The sequence below is a fragment of the Trematomus bernacchii genome, unplaced genomic scaffold (genome assembly GCF_902827165.1).
Source record: "Trematomus bernacchii unplaced genomic scaffold, fTreBer1.1, whole genome shotgun sequence".
Taxonomy (NCBI): Eukaryota; Metazoa; Chordata; class Actinopteri; order Perciformes; family Nototheniidae; genus Trematomus; species Trematomus bernacchii.
This window is the reverse complement of record NW_022987575.1, coordinates 1,353,131-1,364,788: the sequence shown is the minus strand read 5'-3', so window position 1 is coordinate 1,364,788 and position 11,658 is coordinate 1,353,131. Positions and strand designations below refer to the sequence as shown.

The 11,658-nt window shown below is 37.5% G+C and overlaps 1 protein-coding gene across 2 annotated transcripts in view; it reads right to left on the bottom strand.

Moving 5' to 3' along the window:
* LOC117479703 (cadherin-related family member 5-like) overlaps window positions 1–3,453 on the bottom strand; it is a 15,529-nt gene extending 12,076 nt beyond the window's left edge. For both annotated transcript variants that reach the window (XM_034126786.1, XM_034126787.1), the window contains exons 1-6: window positions 3,339–3,453; window positions 2,144–2,319; window positions 2,006–2,062; window positions 758–847; window positions 331–417; window positions 72–173 (exon numbers count right to left, since the gene is read on the bottom strand). In XM_034126786.1, the coding sequence (XP_033982677.1) occupies window positions 72–173; window positions 331–417; window positions 758–847; window positions 2,006–2,062; window positions 2,144–2,319; window positions 3,339–3,420 (594 nt within the window). In that variant the 5' untranslated portion in view covers window positions 3,421–3,453. The remainder of the gene's footprint in view (window positions 1–71; window positions 174–330; window positions 418–757; window positions 848–2,005; window positions 2,063–2,143; window positions 2,320–3,338) is intronic.
* Window positions 3,454–11,658: the final 8,205 nt, after the last annotated feature.

Below are 11,658 nucleotides of genomic sequence, written 5' to 3'. Positions count from 1 at the left end.
ACTCCAGAGACAGGAACAAATATTTGACTTCATTGAGTCCCAAAAATGAGATGAGTGTTTGCAGTACTCACCTGAACGGTTAATGTCAGTTGGACACTTTTAACTTTGTCAAAGTCGACAGGTGTCACAACGAGGAGATCTGGGTTGGTTTGCGCCTTCAGAGCAAAGCCGCTCTGCACGAATCAAACGAGACAAAAACAATGTTTAGATCTGCTTCTTGAGCTCGCAGTTTCCCTCTGCTTCCAGTCTTTGTGCTAAGCTAGGCTAAACACATCCCTGACATTTACAGGCACCCATTGAGAGATAGAATAATAGTAAATGAGGTCTTACAGATGCAGGCATCAGCGTGTAGTACAGCAGTCCACCGTCTAAATCAGTGGCAGCAAATCGACCGACGGTTGTGCCACTAGGAGACAACTGGGACATAAACAAATGCAGTTTAAAGTTCAATATTAACTTGAAACACAGTTTGGAACATTTATATCATTTGTCACTGGAGCTAACCTCAATTAGCAGCCTCACATCTGCTTTTTTTTGGGTTTGTATAAGTCTCTGACACTTCCATCATCAATAGACACTAATTATATGTGTACTGTGAAACCCCTTCTCATACTTTATGTGGTAAAACATATGTAATCATGAGCAGTGTTTTGGACATGTATTGTACTGTAATTCAGAGAAATGGGATGTTAAAAGTTATGCTTTAAAACTACATTTATGAACATTTTTTGTGTATTTAAAGTTAAGATACTCTTACCTCATTTAAAGTGGCGTGGTATGGGTTCTGCTCAAAGACTGGAGCGTTATCATTCAGATTGTCCACAGTTACTACAATGGGCAATTCCAACTTGAAACAAAGAGAACATTTTTAAAGCACACATTTTAATATTGTTTTTTCATCATTATTCATCTATTACCTGTAAAACCTCTTAAAGAACACGTAGAACTTCCTTAGCACACCCACATTGGCTCTTCAAGTATCTGTAGACTCTTTAGAAAATCTTAATTAAGCCCCTAGAGAACCTCCTAGCACACCTGTAGTGTTTAATCAAGAACCTGCAATACTACAAAAACCTTTTTCATGCACCCTGTAACTATCTAAAGAACCTCCTAGAGAAACATCTATACAACTTTCTCAACAACATGTTAACGTTTCAAAAACCCCTGGAGAACCTCATTACATTTCCCTTAATACCTCTGCCTGACCACTTATCTTCACAAAAACCGTTTAACCGATTAAATAATCTGTACAATCATTTTTCATCCATTTATTTTTAAGGAACCCGCTAAGACACCTCAAGAACATTTCATCAAGCATCCGTAAAACCTCTTCAAAAACATGGAGAACCTTATATAACCATATTCTAGCAGCACAACAGTTTTTCAAGAACTCATAGAACCTCATCAGGCATTTGTAAAACTTCTTCAAAAACATGGAGAACCTTAAGGAGAACATGGACAAACAATTTTCTAGCACATACAATTTCCCAATAACTCATAGAACTACATCAAGCATCCGTAAAACCTATTCAAGAGCATAGAGAACCTAATCTTCTAACACCTCTACAGTTTTGGAGAACCTTAGGGAGAACACGGAAAAACCATCTTCGAGCACATACACTTTCCCAAGAACTCATAGAACTACTGAACCTAATCTTCTAACACCTCTACAATTTTTCAAGGACTCACAGAACCTCATCCAGAATTTGTTGAATCTCTTCAATAACATGGAGAACCTTATTAGGAACCTGGAATAACACCTGAGTAACCAAGAAAATCAATGATTTCAAGTTCTTTTTTCTGTCTTTCAAGCCGTACTATTGGATAAAAACACTGATTCATTGAGAGAATCTGCCTTCATGCTGCCTTAACTAAATGTATTCAGTCATTTAGTCATTTTAACAATTCGAACATACGCCACAGTAAAATATTGAAGAGTTAAGATGAATAAACACATATTTCTGCGGCTCAGTTCAACTTGTTTAGTGTAAGAGGACAGTTTTACCTTGGAGGCTGTGGCTGTTTCGGTGCAGATGATCGTGACCACGTGAACTGTTTTATCCTGCAAACAAAACACACTTTATGCAAAAATCGTTATGAGACATGGGGTTTTAATCTTGTCGACACCATTTGTCAACAGTACCTCAAAGTCCAACACCATTGCAGCTTCCATCATATTTCCTACGAATCTGAACACGTTGTCCGGGTTTCCATCGGCCGTAAAATCAACGGTCACCCCTAGTTCGAGATTTATCGTTGCAACGACTACCCCAATTTCATTGTTTTCTGCAATGTTTACCGATGTAGGAGCAGAACAGACTGTTCAGAAAGAAGAAGAAATGGATTTAAAAAATGGATGTTAGTTTCATACCTGTACCAAATCCAGCACCAGACACCAACAAATGCTGCTCCAAAAATAAGTTAAACAACAATGAAAACTGTTTTCATTTGAAATAAGTAGGCTACAACAATTTGAAGAAAATGTGCTATGTAACATTTCTTGAAATGAGAAGGGATATTTAGATAAATCAGATCTTGTAATTAGCTGGGAGAACTCATTTGGAACTATATTTGACCAGAATCAGGAGATGTTGTGTTACAATATAAACCTCAAATGCTTAAAAGTTTTCTATTTTCTGATGTTAGTTGGTGATTTTCTAATAAAAACGTAAAAGAATATGTGTTTTATCTGAGATACAACTCAAAATAAGATTTTTTGACTTAACAAGATGATGCATTGTCTAAAAACAAGACCTGATATCTCACTGCAGTGTTACTTCTGAAGTTATTGTGTCTTATATCAGGTGTAGAGACATATTCTGACTAGATATTAGACAAATATACTTGGCAAGATTTCAAGTTGTTGTTGTGTACGGACAGTCTTGCACTAATGTACATTCTCAATGATATTGAAGTGACTGTTATATATTTGTATATATTGATTGTTGTGCTTTTATTTAGGTCTTCATGTGTGTATAAATGTGTCTGTCGATTGTGTATTGAAGGTATATACATATTTGCATACATATTTCTATATATATTTGTTTTTGTATTCGGGATTGTGGGAAACGGTATTTCGATCTCTCTGTACACACAAACTGAAAGATTGACAATAAAGTTGACTTTGTATGTCCAGAGTTACCAGATCATAGTGCAAGCTTGAAAACATGAAAAAGTCAAATATATTTAGAGATCCAGACCTAATAAAAAAAAGGCGCAGCAACCTTTATTCTTGAGTCTGGCCTGTGAACACCAAGAGGCTCACTGGTATTACTTCCTGTTTTCACTACAGATAAAACAATTAAGTCCCAGTCGAACCAGCAGTTTAAAACACTCACTTTGTGCGGTGGATGTATGGAGGAAAATCAGAAGAAGTAGAAAGCTGGACGACGTCCTCAGACTGAAGTGAGTCCCGTCCATGTCTCCGTCCCGTCTGAACTGATCCTCTTCCGTCTCTGTTCTCACATTATCTGCTCAGGTTTATGGCTGAAAGTGGACTTTTCCCCGTCATAAAAACATAACACACTGTCTGTTTGCGTCGGGAAGCCATACAATATTATTTGTGACCAATGGTCTTTTATTGGACTGGGTTCGACATCACGGTTAAATGTTACCACATATACAGAAGTAAGAAGATCGAATCAATAAATCAATCACACTTTATTTATATAGCCCCATTTGACAAATTACACATCTGCAGTTGTTTAAAGTAACTAAGTGCATTTACTCGAGTACTGTAGTTAAGTATACTTTTGAGTTACTTGTACTTTACTTGAGTATTTCCATGTGATGCTACTTTGTACTTCTACTCCACTACAATTCAGAGGTAAATGGTGTACTTTTACTCCACTACGTGTATTTAATACCTTTCGTTACTTTACAGATCTGGATGAATGATGTGAAATATAATCAAGTGTTAAATCAGACTTTAGTTCCACCTGGAGTAAATTCAATCAATGTGTATTTATATAGCCCAATATCACACATGTTACATTTGTCTCAGTGGACTTCACAGTTTGTACATAATATCAGTATGACAATACGACACCCTCTGTCCTTAGACCCTCACATCGTACAAGGAAACACTTCCAAAGAAACCCCACAGTTTAAAGGGAACATGGGAGAAACCTCAGGGAGAGCAACAGAGGAGGGATCCCTCTCCCAGGACGGACAGACGTGCAATAGATGCCGTGTGTAAATTGAAAGATAATACATTTACAACATAGGTAGTCCCAATTCACAAGCTACCCTGCAGTATACAAAGTCATTCAAACTAGCTGCACCTTTACCAGCTTTGAGAACACTTTAATGATCAATCATTATAAAACATATATATATTATTCTGAAATGGACCAATCTGCACAATGACCACTTTTACTTTTGGTACTTTGAGTTAAATTGTTCTATGAAATAATGACTTTATTTAAGCATGCCCTGTAGAATCCAAAGAATCAGATTCACAATAGGTTTATTGTCAGGTGGGTTTAAAGATATTTGGTGTATAATGCAAACTTAAACGCAATATGACGAATTAAAGAGGCCCTTTTCAGCTTTTTGGGGGTTTTCCCTTTCCTGTTGTGTGTTATAGGTGTTAGTGCATGTAAATGGTGTGCAAAGATTGTTTATTTTACTCTCTGGGGTTAACTAAGCCTTTAGTTACTGTTGTGTGTTCATTTCACCCTCTGTGTGATTTAAATGTGTGCTGTTTTTGTCGGAAAACATTCTGTAACTGTGTTTGAAAAGTGCTACATTAATAAAGTCTAATACTAAATAAATCGTTTTTGTAGACCATTGGCATGCACTAAAACCTATAGAACACTATAGGAGAGTGAAACCCCCCCCAAAAGCACAATAGGACCTCTTTAATATTATAATGATGACCTTTCTAGTTCCTCCATTGTTCTTTCACCGACTAATAACTCGAATTGAACAGTGCAATATATAAGAAATGCTCAAAATGAGACATGCTTAAGGACACATTCAACACACAGTATTTGATTTAACTTATTTTAATAGCAAAGATATCCGTGTTTCCATATTGAACATGATCACAGCTGCTTATATAGAGGTTAATACAGAACATCAGTAACACGTCAGTCCCTCAAAACTTCATATTTCATCTCTTTTTTTGGTCGTTTTCACAGATCGGCGGACCAGTTGTTGAAGACGGACGGACACATGTACTGTCTCAACAGCAGGTTCACCCTCTCCACGTCCCCCCCCACCCCGCTGCGGAGGAAACACATCAGGGGTTAAACACTGCTGGCGAGGAAACAACATTAAAAAGGGATTTTCATAATGTTTTAATGTATATTTCAGTTTCATCCCTCAGGCCATCAGACTGCTAACACCTGGACTTTTGAAAGAACATCCATAACATTCATCTGTTTGCAATTTATCAATATTCCAATTACTTGTGTATAGACTATTCTGCACTATTTCTACTATATCCTATTTTATTGTATTTACTTGGACTATTTTAACAATTTTATTGTGTTGCACTGTTGGAGGAGCCTGTGACCTAAGATTGTCATTGTCATAACTACACTATAGCTATGTTCGTATGACAATAAAAGCCTTGAATCTGGAATCTTGTTAACTTGCCGACTGATTTTGCTATACAGTAAGGCACTCTTTGTTGTTGGGATGAACAAAAATATAAGGGTTGTGAGAAAAAGGAAACTTTCATTCGGAGTTATACATTATTATTTAAAATGTTTAACCAGCTCTTCTGCAGAGAGAACGAGATCAGATTAGAATAGATGTACTTTATTCATCCTAAATTGGGATTCATTTTGTCACAAATCCTTTATATAATTTATAATCTGTAATCTACAACAAAAACAGACAAATATGCAATAGGATACTTTGCAAAATGTGGAGGTTGTTTAATCTAAATGTAATCTAAATCAGGACAATATGTAAACTATGTTGGGAAAATATATGTTATTGAAAGTGAGAAAATATGAACTGAACTTAAGAAATATGATATATTTGTACTTGTTCTAATCGGCTCCTGCTAGAACTAGTTGTTTATGCAAACACATCACTTCCTTTATGTTTACCTGCTGTCTTGATAGCTTAATGTACCAATGTATTCATTTATTTAGTAGCCTACAACAAAGTCATACTGTAGCACTCTGCTATAATCACTTTTCTTTCAGACTGATGATTTTTTATTTTCACAGATTATTTTCAACCTTTTCTACTTTGCTGTCATTTCAATCGCATTACATTAATAAAAGCATCTCTGGAGCGTCTTGTTGTTGTAATGCTCGCTGGCACAAAACACCTCCATTAGGAAACAGGCTGACTTTTGTATTCGCAGCATTTCGCTATTCATGTGTTGTCGAGTTGGTAAAGATGTTTCTTCTTTTGCCTGTTTTTTGGCCCATTTGTGTTTTTATATTTGCATAGTTGATTTAGCTGCAGCATGTTTCTCCTAAATAAATGTTGGGCCATTGTGTGTAAAGTGTGGCACCTCTTCTTGACGCCCTGCATGCGGCGCAGGAAGGCGCAGACGGAGCTGTGCTTGGCTTTCGATCGCAGGAACTCTGCGTATCTGTTGGAGAACTCGATGTCTCCCAGCTGCCTCCTGCGGTCCAGTCCAACAGAAAGCATCTGGCTGAAAAACACACAATCACAGAAATCAACCAGTCAAATGTGATGCACCTTCACAATAACGGCCCGTCCACACAGCAGCGTTAAAAAAATCTTGGAGGTGGGCGTATCTGAAGCTTGGGGATTTTTTGCGAGCAAGGCACCAACTAGTGATGTGTCGGTCGCGAACGAGCCGGCTCAAAGAGCCGGCTCTTTTAAGTGAACGACGGGAGCCGGCTCGCGCCCGCGAACGAGCCGTTTTTTTTTGTTATTTTGTTGTTAAGTAATACAAGACAGAATGATATGATGATCTCCGCGCTACAGCTGCTCCGTGCATGCATGCAGTGACATGTAATATCCAAGGATTAGAGACTGTTGGATGCTGCTGTACTGAGCATTGCAATATATTGATTTTCACTATGTCATTTATTTATGATTATCCTTGGGCTCAGCAAAGATTTGATGTCAGCTGTTGCTGTCTTTTTTTCTATAGTTAATACTGAAATAGAGCCCTGCTGTTTAGTCAGGGCCTTTTCTTTAAATATAATTTTAAAATGTCGATACAGTAGCCCCTTTATTTAAATGTCTATGCTTAAGTTTTTATCTCAATCTCAATCTTTATTTATTTATATAGCCCATTTAAAACAACCTTCAGTTGACCAAAGTGCTGTACAGGCAATACATATTAAATAACACAATGGGAGTACAATAATAAAACAATAATTAAAAACATGATAAAAAGCACAATAACTAGAAACATATTTAAAAAAAACACATACAAATGTAAAAATGTAATGTTCAACTAGTATTAAAAGCCAGTGCAAAGAGGTGCGTTTTTAGCTGAGATTTAAAAAGTTCAATAGACTCAGCAGTCCGGATATGTACTGGGAGGCTGTTCATCAGTCTAGGAGCTGCAACACTGAAAGCCCTGTCACCTCGGGTTTTTTATAGGTGTTGCTATCTGCTTTGTGTAGCGTGGTTCAAGCAAGTCAGTGCATTCATTGGGTGGTATCAGAGAGATACAAGGGTCTGTAAATGCAATGAAAACTGGCCACAGCAAATAATTGATATTAAACATGTAATTTTTACTTTTGAATACTTCAGTACAAAGGATGTATTGAATAATTTAAGTGATATGTGTACATATATAAATCATGAGTCAAAACAGGGCTACATTTGATTGAATTATAAAAGGTATAATATGTAGTAAACTGAAGAGCCGTTTGGGAGCCGAAAGAGCCGGCTCTTCTTGGTGAGCCGAGCCAAATGATCCGGCTCACCAAGAAGAGCCGGAATTCCCATCACTAGCACCAACAACCAATCACATGAATCTCCCGCCCCCGACATACGAAGCAAAACAGTTTGAAGTAAACTGGATATAAACTCCCCAGACAGGCGAAAACCTACCACTCTCTCTGCCACCTCCCTCCATGCCTGGCTCCTCCGGTTTGTATCCCGGTAGGTAAATAGGGACTGGTCATAAAGCACCGGGTGATTCCCTACCGCTATAATTAATTTCTCCTCCATGTTTTTGGAATATGAGGAAATGACCTGCGGTATGTCTCTCCCAGCATACACGCCGTTTGATTGGCTAGCGCTTGAACTGTCAGATTTGCATACACGGGATTTGATTGGCTGCCGCTTCCACCTCAGCTTCAAAAGTTGAACATTGCTCAACTTTGAATCCTGAAAATCCTGAAAATCTCCGCTCTGCTGCCCACAATGCAGTTCGGCGAAAAGTGAGGCAAAGTGACGTCACCCCATTCAAAGTGAATGGGCAGAAGCGTTCCAACATTTTTTAACGCTGCTGTGTGGACGGGCCGTAAGTATGCCTTGATGTTTCTGAAGTCATATCTTGCATGTTCCTAGGTAGGTAAGCTTTTCAAAGAAACTACTACTGGAGTATTGTCACACGTTCATCAATCAATGCATCTCAAGATAACTAACAGTATCTACTTGCACTGAGCCTGTATGGAGTTCAAACATCATAGAGGTTAAATAAAGAGCTGAAATAACATGATTCAGAATAAAATGTTAAAATAAAAGTGTGTGTGGTCTTTTCAAAATGTTAAATCCAGTTAAACCTGCGGTGACAAACATTTCTCTCCACTAGAAGGAAGCAGAAACCAGTTAGGATCATATCTTTGACATATGATCTCTTAAAGGCCCTATTTGTCTAAGCTTCTTGGGGTTTTCACTATGAGAAAAATAAAGAGCTGTTGGAACATTAAAGCATGGACACATGTCACTATAGAGGCACACGGTAGAAATAGGAAAGTGAAAAGTGTGTGTGTTTTTTTTCCTAATTGTTAAATCAAGTTAAACCTGCAATGAGTAACATTTCTGGCCACTAGGGGGAAGCAGAAACCAGTTTATATCACACCTACTGTATGACCTCCAAGATAAGTTGATATTGTGAATATGATTGCGAATAAATGACTTATTTACATATCTAGCACACAGAGCAACATGATTAATCATTAGGAGACTTCTTGTTGTGTCCACCTGATGAACATGAGTCCAGTATTCTCTCTTTTAGCTCTGATGTTGGTTTCCACCAGCTCCCAAAGGGCTAAACATAGAATCTCACCAATTTCCCCAAATATTGTTCTTCTGGTGTAAACTGACCTGAGTCTGGCCTCGAGCAGAGAGTCTGCAGAGCTCATCCCCGACAGAGACCACGGTGCGTTCAGGGGTCTGCTCTGAGTCAGGAAACTCTCCAACTCGTCTTCATCCCTACGGTCACATCACAACACAACATTGGACAAAAATTAAGCTCTTTTTTTCACCAGAAGAAAATAACTAACTGTAGACTATTTTTTAAATCAAGCTGACAGTGTTCAAATACATTGTCTGTGTTTAGTTTATATAGAAAACATCAAGTGTGTGTTGTCATAACGAAGAGGAACGATGGAGGGTTTTCTTTGGTTAATTTTTGTAGTTTTTCAGCAGCGTTTGTGAGAGTTTTTCAGGTGAACGTACCTGACAGGAAGTGATGTGGCAAAGTGAAGGAGGGCCAACAGCAGGAACACCTGAGTCACACTGATGGACGGCATCATGAGGACGATGAAGATGAAGATGAGGATGATGATGATTTCCTGAGGAGACAATATAAAGAGAACTGAAAAACACGTCCTTTAACGTCCTTTTGGTTTGGCTTTATGTGTCCTGGAGATGTGTTGTACTGCAGCATTGAATATACATTTTAGACATGCGTTTGTTTCCAACACCTTTTTCTGTGACAACAAAACTAAAGACTCAATGTACAGCCAGGTTAGAAAAAAGGTTGTCCCAGTTTGGTTTGGGAAAAGCTGTCCTTCTTGAAATCATAGTGTGGTTAATCAAGATAATCCACATTTTGTTGTGAGCATTTTCACGTATAGGAACTAGTCTTTCTTCTATACTGTATTTTATGCTATTATAATTCTACTCCACCTTATTTTAGCTCTAGTTACTTACTTTAGATTCAGATTTTCAGCAATACGAAATACGAATCATCTTATAAAAAAACATTGACATACAATTTTAGGATATCCAGCAGCAGTGTGTAAAGTCGTTGAAATGAGCTCCACCTTAACCAGCTGTGATGAACATATAAATGCATCAATGAATATAATACAGGCATTTAATATACAGCAATATTCTGAAATGGGCCATTATGCTTAACGAGTACCTATATTTTAATGCTAATACTTTTTAACTTGTACTTAAGTTAGATTTTGAATGCAGGACTTTAACTCAAGTATTTTTACAATTTTCCAATCGCATACGTTTGGGTTAAATATGGCTTAAATAATTTCGGTTTAATGTTAGGGCCCTGATTCTACAGCTTCGATTATCATTATTGGACTGTACCATTTCACATACTGTATCTCCATCCTGTACTTGTATTGTTAAATGTTGGCAAATAAAACACATTGAGTTGCCTTTAAGGATGCCACTTCCTTCAGTCAAACGTAGACAAACTTCGAGACATTAAAAAGGATAAGTGGATTAAAATCCAATAGAAAAAACAACTTGATGCTTCTGAATTCATCCTGAGTTTTGTTTCAGGTCGCTACTGAAAAGAAACAACAGATCAAACCAATTAAAGCTTTCAAAATAAGTGTTAAGTTGTGCAGAGACTCACCTGGATGGATCCTGCTCAGAGAGACCTGTAGACTGGATGTTTGGATCCGAGTCGCCTCCTTTTGTACCGGCTCGGGTATCGAACCTGCGACAGACTTCCCTCTCATTTTACTGCTCTGATTATTTACCGTGTCCACACATCGAGTCAAAGACCCGACTTCCCTGTTTGTTCGCTCCCTGAAATCTTAATGAAATTATTGGATCTGACTTCCTTGATGAGCTCTAATCACCTGTGAGAGCCGCCTGCTGTTTGCTCACATTAAATCATTATCACGTCAATGCAGAGTATTGATCCACAAACACACTTTTCTATCTTTTTACTACTCGGATTTCTGCTTCTGTTTGCTCTGATTACAAATGTTGGGAAGTGACACGATTTAATAACGTCACATATGGGTCACAGAGGCCCATCTTAAATAAAATGTACTTTTATTTGTGATACTTTAAGGACATTTGGCTGATAAAATGTACTTATATTTGTCATACTTTAAGGACATTTGGCTGATAAAATGTACTTATATTTGTCATACTTTAAGGACATTTGGCTGATAAAATGTACTTATATTTGTGATACTTTAAGGACATTTGGCTGATAAAATGTGGGCTTATGTAGGAATTTGACTTCAGGAGTTGTTTTAACATTGTTGTATCAGTACTATCTTAATTATTCTACTAAAATCAGGACAATCTTTAAAAGCCCAAATGATAAATGTTCTTTAGCACCAGCCTAAATATCTAAAACAAACAAAAAACATCACTACTATCAAACTTCTGCTGGACTACCGAAGACAAAATAGAGAAATAGAGAACATTATCTGCAGATGAATCAACACAAAATACTGCAGATTAATAAAAAGTCATCTTAAATACAAAGACTTTATCAGCTAAGGTGTTTTATTGCAAAAGAGAAAGAAAGTCGAAAGTTTCTAC